The following is a 20417-nucleotide window of genomic DNA, read 5'->3' on the forward strand; positions in this document are numbered from 1 at the left end:
ACAGCTCTGCCAGTAAGTCTGTCTGGCTTTCAAGTAACAACTGTGGGGGATGACTGTAAGTTGACAGTAGGCGTGCCCACAGAAAGGGCTCTGTGAGTTATCTTTGGCATATGTGCCATAGGCTCACTATCTCTGGATTAAGGTCATTGGAGTTAGGTGACTTGCCTGGGGTCATGGATCTAGGAAGTGTCTCAAGTGAGATTTAAACCTAGGACTTCTCATTTCTAAGCCTGGCTTTCTAGCCTCTAAGCCTTACCCCCATAATAACTATTTATGGTGAGATTCCTTTTTTGATTCTTTCAGTCTGTTCCCTGACTGTACATTTTATTAGGGCCATACATTGCACACATCAGGAGGGAACGGCTAAGCTGAGCTTATGTCCTTTTGGGCTGTTCTCCTGCTTTCTTTTACAGTATTGAATGTTCTATTATAACAGGGAGAACTTAGTTCAAGCTGGAAAGCAGTGTTGTTGAAGTGATTTAATATAAACCTTAGACAAGTTACTGGCTTGGTTTGCATTTGAACACCACAACTTGATTGCTCCTTGGAGTTCTAGCAGACTTCTTTTCTACTCAGCCATTGTTGATGATCTAAAAAGCTCTGATCCCATAGTCAGAACCAAAGACCTTACTCCTTTCTCAGTATAGATAAACATCTGTGACCACCCTTTGCCCTTGACTGGCATAATTAAGCATAGGTCTTCCATCCAGTCTAATTTGGTTGTGTTACTCAACACTTATGGGAATAGTGAGCACCCACTTATTACTACTTCCCGCATAGAGTCATGGTACTGATGCACAGGTGTCCATGTGCCACCCCCCAACCCCCCTTTCAATCTAGAGACTACATGACCATTACTAGTGCCCCAGACCTCATGCCTCACTGTGCAGACTATGGCTGTAAACTGATGTACTGTAATTTTTTTTTCTTGGACTTTCTAATCAGGAATCAATGTCACTTTTTTTTTTTTTTTTTTGCATCTTTTTGACATAGTTATATAGAGGAAAATTCTACTTTCTTCTTGCTATTCTGCAATCTTTCCTGGTCTCCCTGAGGATGTCACTTAATGACTTTTCTTATGTATCATTCATAAAGATTCAATTCAGATTTAGCCTATCCTATGCCGTTTTGTGTGATACATGTAGATTCCCCATATTTTTAGAACCCTTCTGTCTTAGAATTGATACGAGTATTGTTTCCAAGGCAGAAGAGAAGTAAGGGCTAAGCAGTTTGGTTTAAGTGACTTGCCCAGGTAGGAAGTATCTGAGGTTAGGTTTGAACTCAGGTCTTCCAGATTCTAGACCTGGCTTTGTATCCACAGAATCACCTAGTTTTAATTCTCCTCCCTGCTCCCAATAATTTTTGAGAGATAATTTTTTACTTCAAATTAGTTTTTAAACAACTTTTGTGTCAGGGAACTATTTGGAATATAACTTTATTATTGTATTTTTCATTTGTTTTGGTTAATTCCTACTCTTTGCCTCCCCATTTAGAGTTTTCTTGGCAAAGATACTGGAGTGGTTTGCCATTTCCAATTCTAACTTATAGATGAGGAGACCTAGACAAACAGAGTTAAATGACTTGTCTAGAATAATATAGGTAGTAAGTTTCTATGGCCAGATTTGAATTCAGGAAGATGAGTCTTCCTGATTCCAGGCTCAGCACTCTATCCATTTTGCCACCTAGCTTGCCCGGTCACATTATATGATTTCCCAAATGCACCCACTGTCTTCTGGACCCCCTCACTGCCCATTAGTAGTTTTTGTATTATAATATTCATGCACTAACTCACTGGATTATGTAATTCCATTTTGTAGACTAGGTTAAGTTATTTCCACAAGAAGCATTGGTACTAGTTATTGCATGTTGGACAATTCATATTATAAATTTAACATAATAAATATTTTCTATAATAATATTTTATAATTTAAATAATTTATATAGTATTATAAAATTTTAACTCAATAGAAATAGAATATGGTTAGAAATGCTTAAATTATTGAAAGAAATGTCTTACCTAGTATTAGTTCTTAAATCTAGTCTTTCAAGTTTTATATCTAAAACTTAATGTTTTAATTATATGGTGATATATGTTATACACATTCACACATATATATGTATCTGATGTGAGATTTTCTTTTCTTTCAGTGCATTTGAAACGCCACTTTATGTTCCGAAACCATCTCTGCTTAGTTTTTGAAATGTTGTCTTATAATCTTTATGACTTGTTAAGGAACACAAATTTTCGAGGTGTCTCTTTGAACCTGACACGAAAATTTGCACAACAGATGTGCACTGCACTGCTTTTCCTTGCAACTCCAGAACTTAGTATCATTCACTGTGACCTCAAACCTGAGAACATTCTTCTCTGTAACCCTAAACGCAGCGCTATCAAGATTGTTGACTTTGGAAGTTCTTGTCAACTGGGACAGAGGGTATGTATTGTTCCAACCTTCAAAAATAGTTTAAAAAGTAAAGAAAAAGAGAAAGAAATAAAGAAAAAAATAGTTTAAATGGGATTTGAAATTTAAGTAATTTAATTTTTTTCTTTTGGAACATAAGATCTTTAGATATAGATTAGAGATGATAATTGTAGTGTACTTCATTTCTTCTTAGAGGTATTTTCATCAGTTTTGCAAAAAAAATGTCTTTGTAATTAAAAGGTGATATTATTGATAAATGTTCTTGGTTGAAAAACTCAGCAGTCTTTTCTACTTGTGTAAAAACTGTAGTAATTTGAAATTTCAAATACACTAAAGCAGAAAATAAATTGAGTTTGAGAAGCATCTATTCTTCATGCTCCTTTGTAAAAACAAAAATCAATATTATATTTCCACATCTTTTTCCTAAAGGGAAAGCAAAAAATGTCATTACTATGACCATGTTTTCTAAATAGGCCTTTCATTATATTCTTAAGGATTCCTTAGGCCCTAGGAAGTTCCTTAGGAAAAATAACTATTAAATGAAACATCTTACATAAACATTAAAGGCACTAATAGGAAATTTTGAAAAAAGTGGAATACATGAATTTATAAGATGTTGCTGGAATGGAATTACTGTGGAAAGTATGTTCGGGGATAATGTGAAATTGAATTAAATCATTTTGAAAAGATCAAGTCATTAAATCATTCCATCCTGGTTAAAGATTATTGTAGTGCTAAGATACTAAGCAGAAGTGTGACTTTGTCTCCATTTGCTGCAGTGACATTTAATAGAGAAGATATAACATGCAAATACATATGTACAAAAATGTTATGTACAATAGATTTTAAAAAATGATTAATGGAAGAAAGGCACTAGAATTCAGAAGAATTAGGAAATATGTCCTGTAGAAGATGGGATTTTAGTTGGGTCCTAAACGGAAGCCAAGCAGTCAGTAATTGGAGTTAAGGAAGGATAGCACTCTAGATGTGGAAGATTGACAGAAAGAATATTTGGAGTTAACTGTTAAGTGCCTTGCTTATATAATAGTAAGGAGACCAATATCACTGGATTGAAGAGTAGATGGAAGAGAATAAGGCCAGAGAGAAGCCTAGATAAAAAAGACTGGAAAGGTAGGAGGGGCCTTAGTTGTATTTATTTCTTAAGGTGAAAGGGAACCACTGGAGTTTATTGTGTGTGAGGTGGGGTAAGTAGAGGGGAAGGATTGGCATGGGCAGATCAGCACTATAGGAGGTGGCCAAATGGAGGGTGGCTTGGAGTGGGTAGGAACTCAAGGCTAGCCAACCCACCAACAGGCTAATATGGTGTGTAGGGTGATGAGAGTCTGCACCCAAGTGACAGCAATATGAGGAGATAAGAGGGTACATTTGAGAGTGAAAATTGATAGGCAATCACAACAAATTGGATGTGTGGGGGAGGTAAGTTAAGGTAGTGAAGAGTTGAAGACACCTAGTTTCTCAGCCTATGAGGAATGGGAGGGAGGTAATGCCCTCCGCAGTAATAATGAAATTTGTAGGTAGTGGGTGGAGTTTGGGGAAAAGATAAATGAGTTCATTTTTTGACATGATGAGTTTAACATGTCTACTAAATATCTGAGTTAGCAGAAAGGTTGGGCAGAATGCTTAGATATGAGATCATTAACATAGAGATGAAAATTTAATCCAAAATAAGCTAATAAGATCATTACATGAATTAGTGTAAATGAGGCCAAGGTAGATGCTTGTGGGATACCTACAATTAGAGGAGTTAACTTGGATGAGGATCCAACAAAGGAGAATAAGGAAAGTGTTCTGATGGAAAGGAGAACCAGGAGAGAACTTAAAGAGAAGAGATTATCAAGAAAGAGAGGATGATTAACAGTGTTAAAAGCTATAGAGTGGTCAAAGAATGAGGATTGAGAAAAGGCTCTTTGAAAAGGCAAATATAAAGATCATTGATAACTTTAGAGAGAGCAGTTTCTGTAAAATGAACTGTCCAGAAACCTGAATTATAAAGGAGAATGACAGGAGATAAAATAAGAGCTTCTTATTGTTAGATGATCTTTTCAAGGAATTTAGCCACAAAGGCCAAAAGAGTTTTAATACAAAAGTGGGGATAGAAAGATCAAAAGAGGATTTTTTTGAGGATGAGGGAGACAATATGTTTGTAGACAATGAGGACACATCTAGTAGGCAGAGATTAAAGATAAATGATAAAATGAGGGTGACAGAAAGGGTAATCTGTTTGGAATAGATGGGATGAAATAGGATCATTTCTCTAGGTAGAGGGATTTTACTTTAGTAAGGAGTGTAGGCCACCTCTATGTGATAAAGTGGTGAAAGAATTATTGGCAGAGTGCCTCTAAGTGATACGAGATGAGAAAGAAGGTAGAAGTTTATGATGAATGACCCTGTCAGACAGGATTCTCAGCTGAGAGAGTGGGAGTAGAGGGATCTCTTGGAGATTTGAGGATAGATGAAAAGATTTGGAAGAACCGCTTAGGGGTGTACAACAGTGTAACAGAGGTGTAGAGGGATTGGAGGTGTAGATGAAGTAGGGTTTGGTAAGAGAAGGCAGAGATAGGAGTGGAAAGTCAGTAGATTATAATCAGATAAAAGAATTTGGGAATTTTTTAACATGGAGGTTGCAGACTTATGGGTGATGTCAAGGGCAGGGATATGATCATCTTTGTAGCTAAAGTAAGTGGAGGAATAGGTCATGGAAAGTGAATAGATTGAGGAACTGAAGATTAGGAGTTAGAGAGGAGAGAAAACTTGAGCCAGGTTCTAAACTCATTGAGAAAGGAATAGGGACCTGAAAATTTGTATATATCAGCTATCAAGATTTTGATTTGATGTTAAATATGAATAGCTGAACCTCAAAGTATAAGTTACTGAGTGATGGAAGTAAGAAGGAGAACCTAGAAATGGCAATGGGGAGTAAAAGATGTATTACAGCACTGTGCTGTGACCAGTGAACTAAGGAGATTGAGTAAAAATGTAGCCAATACTAAGGAAGAGTGGCCAAGGAGGCTGTGTCATTTGGGGAAACAGATCTCCATTGATACCCCCAATTTAGCAATTCTTATTCTGATTTTTAAGTTTACTAGTATCCTTATCACAGTTCCTACTCACCCTAATTAATGTCTCCCAAGAGTAAAGCTGCCATATTCTTAGGTTTTTAGTGGTACCCTTGCAGAAGTTAGATAATTTCCTGATGCTGGTAGCTTGATCTCCTATTCCAGTTTATTCTCCCCTGTATGAATCACTAGTATCACTTAACCCATAATGTCAAGCAGCCTCTTTGGTAGATAAAACCCTGCTCTACTGATAGGTGTTTATAGCAGTCTTTACTATCACTTGATTGCCACCCTGTAGGAAAGTTCATTAAGGTAATTTTAAAAAGCTTAGGGAAACAAGAGTTGCTAGCTTTTGGAATGAAAGAAAAAGCATTTATTAAGTACTTCCTTTTAAGTGAGACAGGACTTTCCCTTCAGGATTATTTTCTAATGGGGGAAACAAACATTATTTCCATTTGTAAAGAGATAGGCTGGAGAGTAGAACCATAAGGGAGATGATTGACATACTTTTTCCAGTAACAAAAACTGTATTGATTTGATTAAGGTTCCAGAGGTGGAAAGGGGGGTGAGAAGAGGCCATCAAGGCAGATGATAACATCTAGACGACTGGAAGTTGCATGGAGGGAGATGGTGTGAAAATGGTCAAGGTGGAATATGAAGCATGCATGGGGCCATCTTGATATATTGTACCATGAGATATTCACTAATAGAGTGTCCTTAGTTCCAGAGTCCCATAGTTAAGAGGATTAAGACATCTGGGAAGCAACTGCAGGGCACATGGCAAGAAAATGGTAAGAGGAGGAAGAGGTGTTTAGAGAAAGTAGGAAATGAGGGAGGAAACCATTTATATCTAAAATAGTAAACCATACCGTAGGGCTGTTTTGGCAAACCTATGGCACACATGCTAGGGAGGCTGCTCCCTTCCCTGTCTCCACATGACCCTGACTGAGGACACTCTTATCACCTGCTCCTCTGCCCAGCAGCCCAATGTGAGTGCTTCCTCCCTCCTGTCTGGGGATAAGGCAGGGGGCTCACATGCAGCCTAAGGGTTGCAGTTTGGGCACTTGGTCTGTAAAAGTTTTGCCATCACTGCCTTAGAGTTCTTCCATTTGAAATTAGGTTAAAGTAAGATAGCGATATGAATTTAGATGTTATTTTAATTCTAGGGACTATGAATTCCAGAGAATTTTTATGAATAGCCAGGCTTTAAACCCATTTCCTCCAGTAAATTCTGTTTCTTTCCCCACAATACTAGTTTCCAATTCAGTGACTCACCGGTATTTTTTAGTGTTTATTATGTGGAGTTGGGTGTACCAGGTACAAAAAAAGAAACAATAACTCCTCATGAAAAAACTTATATTCTAATGGATGAATCAAGAGCATACATACATACATACATACATACATACATATGTATGCATATATATTCAGCATAGATATAATATAAATTACTATAATTGTATATACAAAATATCTAAATGCTGCCCCAATGCACTCATGCATGTGTGTACACATACACATACGTGCACATGCATGCACAATCTACACGTTTACCTTAACGTGAAAGCAGTTACATAAAAATATTGCCCCATGAAGACATGTTATTCTTAATGTTTAATTAAAGGAGACTTTTAGATTTTGATTCTAAAATGATTCTGATTCTATGTAGTTTTTCTTGAAGAAAGAGAGAAACAGGCAATTACATACTTTTTTTGTGGTATATATTCCATCTAGCAATTAATGAAGGCCTAAAAAGAATTCTAGGGTCTGTCTTTGTTTTGTTATAGCTCTCTTATTAAACAAAATAAATCAAACCACTTTTGGAAACTGAATGAATGGTAAGGTAGTTAGAATATTTCTTTTTTAGGGATTTTTTTTTTTTTAGAGTTAGAATGTGATGAACCCAAAAAGATGTGTTTTAATTTGGGGCCTTACTTGGGGAAATTAAATTTTTGCTCTAGTATGAAGTAGACTTTAGCTGTGAAAATTAAAGGAATATCTAAAAAAAATTGTGTTGGGAAAAAAAAAAAATTATGTGTTGGGGCAGCCAGGTGGCTCAGTGGATAGATATCATGGCCTTGAGATGGAAAGTCTTGGGTTCAAATGTGACCTCAGATACTTCCTGGCAGTGTGATCCTGTAACTTAACCTCAGTTGATTAGCCTTTTATTGCCCTTTTGCCTTGATAGTGTTGATTTGAAGATTGAAGGTTATGGGTTAAACAACAACCTCTACCACCCTATGTGTGTTGGTAATGCTTGTTTTTGTTTTATGAATTTCTTTAAAATCCAACTTTAATATCAGATTATAGGTGGGATATGGAAAGGGCTATAAAGGACTTAAGGGCAAATATAGAATTAATAAAAGAATTTCTTGAACCTTTATAAACCTAATTCAGACCAGGATACATTAAATTTAAATTACATTTTATAATTATCTATTGTGTATCTATCAGGTTAATAAGAAACTAAGCAGTTCCCATAGCTAATAATGAGTTAAATTTATAAGTACTAAGGTCTATATCTTCTTTGCAAGACTAATAGTTTATTTTAAATACTAATGAAAGACTTTTATTTCTAATATCTGTGCTGTACTCTTGTAATAAAGTCTTATAACAGTTATTCTTCAACACTTCTTCCTTTGCAGCTATAGGGGAATGTGGGTTTGGAATAATACTGTTGTCTCACTCTTTCACTCTGTTAATTTCCGGAACTAGACTTCCTCTCCTTTCCCCTCCCCCCTGTCCCAACAAAGAAGATAGAAATTAAAGATTTAAAATGTCAAAGATAGAAATATATTAGGGAAATTTTGCCAGTTATACTTCTCCTGTAACATTAACCAGTGCTTCTAGAAGTTCACTTATTACTTAGAATTGAAGTCAAGAGGTCAAGAAAAACTAAAAAATTACTTGAAACTTTTTTTTAAATTATATTTCAGATATACCAGTACATCCAGAGTCGCTTTTATCGCTCTCCAGAGGTACTATTGGGAATGCCTTATGATCTTGCTATTGACATGTGGTCCCTTGGGTGTATTTTAGTTGAAATGCACACTGGAGAACCTCTTTTCAGTGGAGCCAATGAGGTGTGTAATTGATTTTTTTTCTTATTATCATTAGGACCTTTTTTTGTCTCTTTGAGAAGTTTATGCTAAATTGTTTAAGAGGTATTTCATGACTTAGCATTTTGTTAAACTATGTAATATAATTTGTTCAAATGAATCCTTTTATCTTCTGTTTTGTTTAATTTTATGTGTTATCATTTCAACACAACAGTGAGTTCAGAATTGTTTAATGTGAATATGGATATTTAAATTGATTGGTAAAATAAATACAACTGAAACAATGAGTTTGGTTTGAAGTAGTTGAGAAAATATTGCTATGTGAATTTTAGAGATCTTAGGCATTATGACAGAGAACTTGAGTGAAGATAATCCCAAGAGATTTTGCTATGAATTTTGAGTAATATTTAAGAATGGATAAATACTTTATAATGCGTTCTGGATCCTTGCCCAAATAGTACATTATCATAATGTTGGTAAATTTAACTATAATAATGACATTCTTGTATTGTGAGGAAATTGGATCTGAATGAAAAAATAGCAGGTAGGTTCTCCTTATAGAGTTAGAGGAGTTGACAGAATTGGTTTAAAGATATATTTAATGGCAACAAGAAGCATCATTATCATTGGACATTGTATTCATGCATGTACATGTTGCATATTCATGATGCACATAAACCAAAGATCATCATAAAAATAATTGTAATTTTTGCTAAAGTGTTTAATAGAGAAATTTTATAGAAATTTTGTAAAGAATTTGATGAAATCTTCTAAACCAAGTTAAAGCATTTATTAAGCATCAAAAAATAGACCTTGCCCTTGATGTTATCCATGTTGGTGAAGGTGTGGAACCTGTGCCCTAGTGAGCTGGAGTGGGCTACCCCTCTCCACTGTGCCTGAGGACAATGTTCACATGCCCCACCCAGCACCTAATATGAGCACTTCCTCCCTCCACTCCCATGTCTGGAGTAATGAGGGAGTCTCACAGGCTGCTTGAAGGTTTTACAAGAAATTGTATATCTGGTTTGCAATTTGCACCAGTAGACAGGATAGCCACGTTATTTAGAATCACTAGGAATAATGACATAAAAATATCACAACTTTATAAAGAGAAAAGGGATGAATAAGCCAATATTCTAGATAGGGGAACCTAATGACTTTGGAGGAATACTACTTTCAGAATGATCTCTTGACAGGTTCAAGTTGCTTTTTATTTTCATTTATATCTATTTATTTTTATGTTACCTTTGTTTCTTATAGCTCTTCTGCCCTCCTCTACATAGTGATAAAACATGCCCTTTTTTTTCCTTTCCAAATTTCTTTAAAGACATTTGGTAGGTGTTACTTCTCCTTTCCTTTTATAAATACAGTATCGGAGATGGGACTGGAAACTGGTTCTCTAACCCATGTCAAGACTCCAAAGCCTTCTCTTTAGCCATTATTCTATACAATCCCACTCTAGACAATTGCTTAAATAAATTGATTTTCATTGTAAGTAATAATCCATGTTAAGCACTTAATTGTGTAAGCCCTTCCCTAAGCATGATTCTCTCTGTAACATTGCAGTTGTGTTACCCATATTTTCAGACCTTTATTACATCAAAAAGTTTTTGTTAAACTTTTATTAGTAGTAATGAACAGAAATATGATGTAATTAATATACAATAGAAAATATGTTTCTGACCCAGTTATTGTTATTGTACACAGGTGGATCAGATGAATAAAATAGTGGAAGTTCTGGGAATAGCACCTGCACATATTCTTGACCAAGCACCCAAAGCAAGAAAGTTCTTTGAGAAGTTGCCGGATGGCACTTGGAACTTAAAGAAGACCAAAGATGGGAAAAGGGTAAAAGATTATTTGATAGATCAGTTCTTACTTGCACAGCTTTCCAAATATTGTTTTCATTCATGTTACTTTTTAAGTATTTCACTATTTATTAGGATTGGTTTCTTTGTTAATCATTTGCTCATGTGTGTACTATATTGTTAAAAACTTGAATATAAATATTTTATCAATACATTACCCTGTTCTTAATATTATTTAATTAATTCTTTAGGTTCACTTATGATTAAATTTTCAGTACTCTTTATCAATTGTCCAAGGCATCAATTCAGCAGGAGGATCAATGTGATCTTTGTTTCTCTGAACAATAGGGGAGTTGTGTTTATGCAAATCTGAGCATTATTTGTGACTATATGTTATGATATCATATTTGTGATTATTATTATGATGAGTAAAGTGATCATTTAAAAGATGTTTTTCTCCAACTTTTTCATTATTCTAGGGATAATCAAAGACATTCACTATTTTATAGACTCCTTGAATAACATTGAATTACCAGTAGCTTTAAATAACAAATCTAAAATATTTTTAAGTTTTTATACTTTTTTTTCCCTGAAATTTTGGGTATATCCTTTAGAGGTATACCCTGGGCAAAGAAATATTGAACTTTAGCAATCTCTTTTACTTATAGGGTAAATAGTTAAGTATTCAAGTCTTCATTTATGTGTTTAAGTCTTTTGAGGTAATCTCTGCATTCATTGCCTTGTTTCCTCTCTTTTCCTTTTCTTTTACACAGTTGCCAAAATATTCTTCCTAAAGTATTATTTTGATGATTTTACATAGCTCCTCTTTTCATTTAGGCCAAAGAACAAACTCCTTGGTCTGGTAATTAAATCTCTCTACAATCTGACTCTAGCATAATTTTCCAGCCTCATTTTATATTGTTTTCTTCCTTGTAATTTGCTTTCTTGCCAAATTTGGTAACTGATGCTATCAACTTCTCAACTTAATGTATTTTTGCAATTCTCTCTGCATTTCAGCCTATTGAAACATGTCCTTTAAGGCTCAGTTTAGGTACATGAAGCCTTCCCTAATAAAAGTGAAATTTTCCTGCTTCGGTTTTTCTTTGAACATTTTGTCTAAATCTTTTCCTTGATCTCATCATCGTCTTGTATTAATACTTATCTTATTTATATAGTTGTATTCTCTCTTCCCTTCTAATAAATTGTAAGCTTTTAGGCAATTGGGATTATTAGTTTTCATCTTTATGTCTATAGTTTCTAGTCTAATGCCTTTCACTTAATAAAATGTATGTTAAAATAAAATGAGATAGTCAAAGTTTTCTTGATTTATTTGCATATTATGTGCATTTTAATGGCTTGTTTTTATTCCTTTTGGGGAAGAAGGAACAGGGATTAAGACTTGAGTTTCCTTTTTGTCTTCTTAATTCCTGTCTCTACATTCTGGTTATGATTTCACTAGAGGTACAATTTTACCAAAGGTTATGTGAAATAAATATATGTTTATACTTTTTTCAATTTATAGTTTTTCAGTGCTTTCAATTTTGAGTACTATTAGGAGTAATTAAGTATAAGACCTAATTAGGAGTTTAGCAGTGAAGGTACTGTCAGATTACTTTAAACCCAACTAGAATCTTGGGCAGAGTTCCTTGCAGGGAATCCTGAGGAGCTTGTAGGTTTGTTGGAATCCAACTGCCAAATGCACTCCTGCTGGTCTGAATACCCTGAGAGGAGGTTATCTGATTTGTTCCTGGAAAACTCTGGAAAACCATGGCAGTTCAAACAGGAAGCAGGTTGGAACATTAACTAACAATAGCTTGTGGGAGAAGACCACCAGAAAGGAGACAGAAAGAGCCTGTGTTTTTCCTGTGTGGCTGGAGACAGAGGCAGCCATTTTTGAGGCCTGTTTAGGTCCAGAATCCTAAACTGGGCTGAAGAGTGGCAGTTGGCAGAGTGAGAGACAAACATAGACTTGTTTATAATTAAGAGGATTAGTAAATAGCATAGGTTATTTAGTATATACCCTGGGAATTGGAGCAATTAGGAGGCTCAAGGAAACTTGAGCAAGAAGAAAGTTCTAGTGAACTAGAGGAAAAAGAGGATTAAAGTTTAGCTCCTCCTTTTAGATTAGGGAATCAGTCCTAATCCTCACACCTTTACCTATCTTCTCCTACCTTAATCCTTTAAATACTTATACAGTCTGTCTCTTAAGCAGGTTTTTTCCTGCCATATCTGACTAGGTCCAAAACAGTTACACTCAGCCTCATTTGCCACAAGTTGTTAGCCTGATAAGTAACAACTGAAGAAAGAAGATACAGTATCTCTAATTTCCCCACTTACAGTACCAAAGTCTGTGATGCCCTACCTTCTAGTCATAAAATACTTTATTTTTCTTGGTGGATTTTAAAAAATCTGATTCCAGACTCAGGCTTTCTCTTTTCTTCAGTTGAGTTTTATTCTTCCAGCATTTTCTTAGCCTCTAGTCTCTTTTCTATTAGCCCATCTGCCAACTCTGTTACTTTCTCCCACTCCTTTTCACTTTCTGAATAGAAAGTCTTCTCTCTTCTCTTTGATAAATCTGTATCTTAATTAAAACTTCTAAGTTAATGAACTTGTTCTGGAACAAGTTTCATTAGTCCCTGGCTATTTTAGTAATATAGAAAGTCTGAAGTACTGTAATCCTTAAAACAAACAAAAAAATGGTTATTTTGTTAAAGATATACCAAAAATATCCAAGGCTCAAAATCAGCAATAAGTAACAGACAAAAGACAGTTTGTCATCAACTTTCTTTGAATATTATTAATTCATTCTTTAGGTTTTTCCTTCATTATTTTATACAGTAATCATCCATTTTCCTACCACTTGACCTAAACTGTTCTCTCCAGAATTACCAGTGATCTCTTTAATTGCTTATTACAGAGGCCTTCTCTTAGTACATTACATTCTTCTTGACTTTTGCAGCTCCCATTCCTCATAGGATACTCTTTCCACAATCTCCCTTGTTCTCTTCATACATTTCAGACTATTCCTTCTCAACTCTCTTTGCTGGATCCATGTTTTATCCTATATATTTGGTTTTACCCAAGTCCTCTTTTTACCCTCTTTCTTGGTGATCTTTTATGTTTCTAGGTATTCAATAATCTCTGTGTAATTAATTCCCAAATCCATTAACTCCAGCTCTTGTTTCTTTCTTGAATTCTGGTTCCATATTACCTGCTCTCCAATCCCATGGTATATAGATATTCAGAATAGAATTCATATCCCTTCTCCCTGCACCACACTCCCCATACCCAACTACCTATCCTCCCTAATTTACCTCTTTTTTTTTGACAAGGGCACTACTATCTTCTTTTTACCCAGGATCTGAACATTGGCTCTTCACTCTCACTCTTCTCCCATAAAAAGCCAATGACCAATTCTCATTGTTATGTCTGCTGTATCTTTCATATCTCCCCCCTGCTTTACATTATATTACAGCCACAGTAAAGGCTCTAATAATCACCGCTGACCTCTAGTCTCTCTCCCTTCCATTTCATTATCCATTCAGTGGCCAAACTACAAAAGAGGAAAGAACATCAACTTTGGTGTTGGAGGAGCTGGGTTGAAATCTCACTTTTTGATATACTACCTATGTGACCTTTTAGGAATCATTTAACTTTCTTGGTTCTCAGTTTCGTCATTTACAAAATGAGGGAGTTGGGTTAAAATACACCTTAATTTCCCAATTCTATATCTGTGATCAAATGATGCTTCTAAAGCACATAGTTCATGCCACTCCCTTGTTCAAAAAGCTTTATTGGTTCCTTATTGCCATTAGATAAAATACATATTTCTCTTGGATGTCTAACATTTTATCATAATCTGGTTTCTTCTTATCTTTATAGACTTTCATATATGTTCCAGTCAAATTGTTATTTATTATAGCATTCTGTCTTTCATCTCCCATTCCAATTAGATAACTTCTTAGGAGGAGCGACTGTTTTTTACCTTTTTAAAGTCTTCTGTGCTTAGCATAATGCCTAGCACAAAATAGGCACTATGGTAGGCATATAATAGGCATATGGTAAATGCTTAATGATTCATTCCTTGTTTTTGCACAGTGTTCTATGCCTGGAGTCTTAAGCTCCATTCTAAATTCAGCTCAATTGCCATCTTCTTCAAGAGGCCCTTTCTGATTTTCTTGATTTCAGTATCCCTATTCCACCAAAGTTAGTGTGTTTAATTACATTGTATAAATTCTATATTTAGTCATCCATATGTAAATGTTCTTCTCCCTATCCCCGGTAGAATGTAAGACTCTTTGTCTTTATATCCAAGGGACTAGCACAATTCTTGATACATGGTAGGGGTTTAATAAGTACTTGTTGAAGTGAATTGAATTTTTTGTTCCTAGAAATGGAACCATCATTCATATCATTGCCTTAGGAAATTAGGCTGTAAATAATTTCTGCTTAAGGTAAACCATTATTAAAAGTGTGGGTATCTTAAAATAAAAAGTATTTCAAAGGTTTAAATTTTCTGATCTTCTAAATGAGCAAGTAAAAAAACCAGTTGACCTTTTGTGGAGACTAGGGCAATTTCAGTGCTTACTACTCTTGTGCTTTGATTATGATGCAACTGGGGGTTGCAGCTTCCATAATCAAAATGAGATAAAAGTGTTATTTAGTTATAATAATATATAAAATGTTTTTATAATAACATATAAAATAATTTGTGGAGATGTTTCAGTGAACATTACATTAAGTTGGTTTAATATTTGACTAAATTTTTTCAAATTGTAGAAAACCTATTTTATTTTTTCATAGGAGTACAAACCTCCAGGAACTCGTAAACTTCATAATATTCTTGGAGTAGAAACAGGAGGACCTGGGGGACGTCGTGCTGGGGAATCTGGACATACTGTAGCGGACTACTTGAAGTTCAAAGACCTCATCTTAAGGATGCTTGATTATGACCCTAAGACTAGAATCCAACCATATTATGCCCTGCAGCATAGTTTTTTTAAGAAAACAGCAGATGAAGGTACAAATACAAGTAACAGTGTCTCCACAAGTCCTGCCATGGAACAGTCACAGTCTTCAGGAACCACCTCTAGTACATCTTCAAGCTCAGGTAAATGCTTGGTTATAGTCTTTACTTTGTGTGTGTGTGTGTGTGTGTGTGTGTGTGTGTGTGTGTGTGTGTGTGTGTGTGTGTTTGTGTGTGTGTGCGCGCCTTTTAATATTATTACTTAGCACATTTTTAAAAAAGCAAAGCTTTACATTTTAAAATTATGGACAAAATTACTTGAATCTGTTTGTCATTGATTGATATACATCCCAAAGTGTGTCATATGACTTATTTTCCAATTTAGTGTAAGTTTTAGAAATTTAATTCTATAAAAGCAAGCTTTTATCTGTTTTGGTTCTTTTAAGGTGGATCTTCAGGGACAAGCAACAGTGGAAGGGCCCGGTCAGATCCAACACATCAGCATCGGCATAGTGGTGGTCATTTTACAGCTGCTGTCCAAGCAATGGACTGTGAAACACACAGTCCTCAGGTATACTTTAAAAATGCTTCTGAATGAAGGAATACACAATTACTTCCAGTAACTCTTAAGATTTACCATATTGACAATATTAGGTGACTTTAAAAGATCATGCTGATTACACTGAAACCTAGCTATCATGTCATCAATTATTGCCCTGCCATCAGATCTATTTACAGATGAAGTAGTATACTTTAAGCCTTGCCAAAAAAGAAAAAAAAAAGCTGTGCCATTTAATGTCTTTAAGACATTTTCTTTTCGCTTCCAATCTTTTAAAACTGAGAGTTGGTTTCAAGATACCATTCTCCTTCCTAAAATGTTTGTGCATATAATAGACACATTATTTGGCATTCACTCAACGTATTTTATGTTCTGGCAGAATGTGTGACAGACTAGAAACAGAAGATTTAAGTCCTAGCTTTGCCATTTACTAGTGGAACCTTTGGGAAAACTTTTCTTGGCATTAGTTTTTTTTTTCATTTATAAAAGAAAAGTTGGATTAAAGGAGATGTAGTGTTCCTTTTAGCTCTTAACAATTCAGTAACATCTATGGTAGATTTCCAGTTTTATTATTTGGCAAATCAAGTATACATTTAATATTCATAATTAAACAAATCTAGTTAAATCACTGGGGATTAATATCTCACAGTTTAAGTCTTCCTAAATAAGTTTTTAAGAAAATGATTAAAAAATTAGTCCCCCATTTTTATGTGTGATTTTTGTAATTAGTTAAAATTAATTTAATTTTAATTAATTTGGGGGGAAGGAGGAATTAGATCATCTTTTTGTGATTATGTATGTAATATATTATTCTCTATATAGAGATTTAAATTTTGTGTGATGATAAAACTACCATATATCTTCAAATATCTCCCCCCCGCTCCCCCGCTCCTGCCTGATCTTACTTAAATATTAGTGCTATCCTTCAAATGAGAGGTAAAAACAAAGACATCTGTATTAATTTTCACAGGTGCGCCAGCAATTTCCAGCTCCTCTTGGTTGGTCAGGCACTGAAGCACCTACACAAGTCACTGTTGAAACCCACCCAGTTCAAGAAACAACGTTCCATGTAGCCCCTCAACAGAATGCATTACATCATCATCATGGAAACAGCTCTCACCACCACCATCACCATCACCACCACCACCATCACCATGGACAACAAGCCTTGGGTAACCGGACCAGGCCAAGGGTCTACAATTCTCCAACAAACAGCTCTTCTACCCAAGATTCTATGGAAGTTGGCCATAGTCACCACTCCATGACATCCCTGTCTTCCTCAACTACTTCTTCTTCTACATCTTCCTCCTCTACTGGTAACCAAGGTAATCAAGCCTACCAGAATCGCCCAGTGGTTGCTAATACCTTGGACTTTGGACAGAATGGAGCCATGGATGTTAATTTAACAGTCTACTCCAATCCCCGCCAGGAGACTGGCATAACTGGACATCCAGCATACCAATTTTCTGCCAATACAGGTCCTACACATTACATGACTGAAGGACATCTGGCTATGAGGCAAGGAATTGATAGAGAAGAATCTCCTATGACAGGAGTTTGTGTTCAACAAAGTCCTGTGGCTAGCTCGTGACTAAATTGAAACTTGTTTGTTTCTTGTGTGTTTTTATAGAAGTGGTGTTTTTTTCCAAAAACAAGTGCAAAGCTGCTTGAATCAGAAGGAGTTTAACACACTGAACCGCTACAAGAGGGCAAAGCTGACTATTTTTTTAAACTTGAAAAGATTGCAAAGGGACAGTGAAGTTTTTTTTTTTTTTTTTTTTTAAAGAGCCATGTCTAAACCCATCTTAATGGATAGCTCAGAGGTGTTACCTCATCTTTTGCCTCCCCCATTTTAACTTGCCACATCTCAATCATAGTGTTTTTGTCTTTCTATTCTACAAAAGTTAATGTTCAGATGTTGGTCTTAGTCATTTGCCAACTAATTTTAAAATAAAAAGTCACTGCATATAATTTACAAAAAGGGCCCCATGAGGGTTTTTTTGGGTGGGGGGTGGGGTTATTTGGGTTTTTTAAACCTCCAAACACACATGGGCACAGATATGCAGTACTGTAAGGAAGAGGGACCTTCAGATTACACAAAAAATACATTCAGCTGTACAAGGGGACAGTTGTATTGGAGTTTGTAAGGCACATTAAGCATGCTAAGTGGCGGTGATCAGAATTCTCCTTTTCTGAACCTACTGAGGATCAAAGCAGCAATTATAATGGGATTCTGTGTGTCTCATTTTATAGACCAGAGTCAGATAGTATTTGGAACATGGCTGGCCTCATAACTAAGGTGCACTGAGAAGCAATCAACGGGTCAGTTTTGGCCAGTTCTGGGGAGGTCTAATTGGTGGTCTTTGGGATAACCTTTGGCCTTATGGATTTGGACTCTAAGTTAGAAGAGCCTACCATTTCAAATGCAATCACTATTGGACATGCTTTTGCAGACAGTCCTTAATGCTGAAAACACAGAGAATGGGTAATTCAAGAGGCCTTTCTTTTAAAATAGACTTTTGTGACCCACTAATTGTAAGGTATTGCAAGGTCACTTTGCGTGTGTCATAAAGTTGACTTCCTTATTGGTTGAAGGTCACAGAAGTAGTGGTTTGCGTTTGATGGAAATAGCTACAGCTGTGTCCCTTCCTGCTTTTTACTTTTTCTTTTGCTTTTTCTCGGCACGTGGTTTCTCCACCATTACTTCTGCACAAAGATGTCTTCTGTTCATCCTGAACATTTTAAAAAATGCAGAATTTTATGTGACTGCTTTTTTTGCCTCACAATTATGCTGTGAATTTTACAAAAATTTATTTTCTTTTTTTGATAATTTATTGTACCAAAGCTGTTTTTATAGCACATAGATGTCTGTAACCAATAATGTAGCAGTTCTGCACTTTGACACAAGGTGTAACTAGACCATTTTTAAATGTCAGTTGAAAATTATGACTGTACTATTGCTTAAACAAAACTGGAACTGTTGTTGAATTCATAGCCAATACATTTATAACGATCTGTGTACTGAACATACTAGATTGTCATCTAATTCAAGACTATAACATCTGTTAACATTATAAATGTCTTCAGGCTTCTGAAGGGGAAAGGGACACAAGATCTCAAAGCTATGAAACCAGCAGTAGTTTCTTGTATTCCTGATTAACATTCTTGTAAACTTGAAAGTAAGACCTTGATTGCACCAACAGGTCCCAAAGTGTTACCATGAGTGAAGCAAAAAGCTCATGTATGTCCTGAAGTTAACAGGCTGTATTTAACAGGTGCCTAGTTTGAGGTTATGCTGCCTTAATGTAACACAGTCTGGCAGTTGCTAAATTTGTGTTCCCACTTAAAATTGACCAATATTTCTGAGTGGTCGAGTTGGGATAATGAAAATAGATTATTTATTTGTCCAGGTTTTAAAAAAAGCCGAAAAAGAAGCAGTAATCTACCTCTGCCAATAAACCCTGTTAAAAATAACTTAGCAGAACAGCATATACTTTTTATCAGTCAATTCTATGTGGCTGACATGGTCAATTTTTTTTCTGAACAAAACAGGTTTTTATATACAAGACCTTGGAAAGAGAGGCCCAATATGTGTAAATGTGAATGGCTATTTGGAAATATCAGTTTTATAAAACTTTTTTTTATTTGAAGGATCCTTATTTATTTTGTATTAAAATATCAAGCCTGTAGGTGACAATTTTTGAACTCAGCAGTTCAAAGAAGTTTACAATGAATGAAAGGTTGTCATCTTGAGTATAGCAATATTAAAAAAAAAAAAGAATCCAATAGTTACTGCTGTCTTGGTATATAAAGTTAAGATATTTTATGGGTCAGGTCATTTTTTTTTTCTGTGCTGGTTGCCACATCTTAGGAAGCACCAAAAATTAAAGCAGTTTTAAAACCAATATTTACATAAAAAACCATAAAATCCAATGCTTCTGCATACTGTGTTATGTTACAGTCCAGTTTTGTGTGCTTTACTACACAGTTTGGTTACAGGACTAATGTGCATTGTAAACATAAACAGCATGGAAAAGGTTAAATACCTGTGTTCAGATTGTAAGATCTAGTCCAGACTTGCTGTGTATATTGTAACGTTAAATGAAAAAAGAAACGCCCTTTGTATTATAGTCATGCAGTCTTATGTATGATAAACAGTTGAATAATTTGTCCTCAGACTCTTTACTATACTTTTTTTTTAATTTAAAAAAATGTAAATATAGTAAAAATCTTCCTATGCAATTACCCTGGTCCAGGTAATGGTCTGGTAGGTATACTGGGTATAACTTTAGTAAAATATGTAAAAAATATTAGTTACATTGACATAGGCTTCAAAAAATTCTGAAAGTAAAAGTTGGAGGTTTAACAGATCATTTTGAGTTCTTTTTTTCAACTTTATACATTAGTCTTTTGCTCTGATTTAGTTTCTAAGTTTTTGTACAGGTATAAAGATTAGATGTACTTTGAACTACTTTGAAGAAAGTATTATTTAAACATTTTTCTGATTACTTTTCCAAATAGTAGA

The 20417-nt window shown here is 35.1% G+C and overlaps 1 protein-coding gene across 2 annotated transcripts in view; it reads left to right on the forward strand.

The window, feature by feature from the left end:
• DYRK1A (dual specificity tyrosine phosphorylation regulated kinase 1A) overlaps positions 1 to 20068 on the forward strand; it is a 60298-nt gene extending 40230 nt beyond the window's left edge. For both annotated transcript variants that reach the window (XM_044670291.1, XM_044670292.1), the window contains exons 5-10: positions 2149 to 2435; positions 8437 to 8583; positions 10267 to 10407; positions 15171 to 15477; positions 15780 to 15904; positions 16863 to 20068. In XM_044670291.1, the coding sequence (XP_044526226.1) occupies positions 2149 to 2435; positions 8437 to 8583; positions 10267 to 10407; positions 15171 to 15477; positions 15780 to 15904; positions 16863 to 17483 (1628 nt within the window). In that variant the 3' untranslated portion in view covers positions 17484 to 20068. The remainder of the gene's footprint in view (positions 1 to 2148; positions 2436 to 8436; positions 8584 to 10266; positions 10408 to 15170; positions 15478 to 15779; positions 15905 to 16862) is intronic.
• Positions 20069 to 20417: the final 349 nt, after the last annotated feature.

Source organism: Gracilinanus agilis, chromosome 3 (assembly GCF_016433145.1).
Source record: "Gracilinanus agilis isolate LMUSP501 chromosome 3, AgileGrace, whole genome shotgun sequence".
Taxonomy (NCBI): Eukaryota; Metazoa; Chordata; class Mammalia; order Didelphimorphia; family Didelphidae; genus Gracilinanus; species Gracilinanus agilis.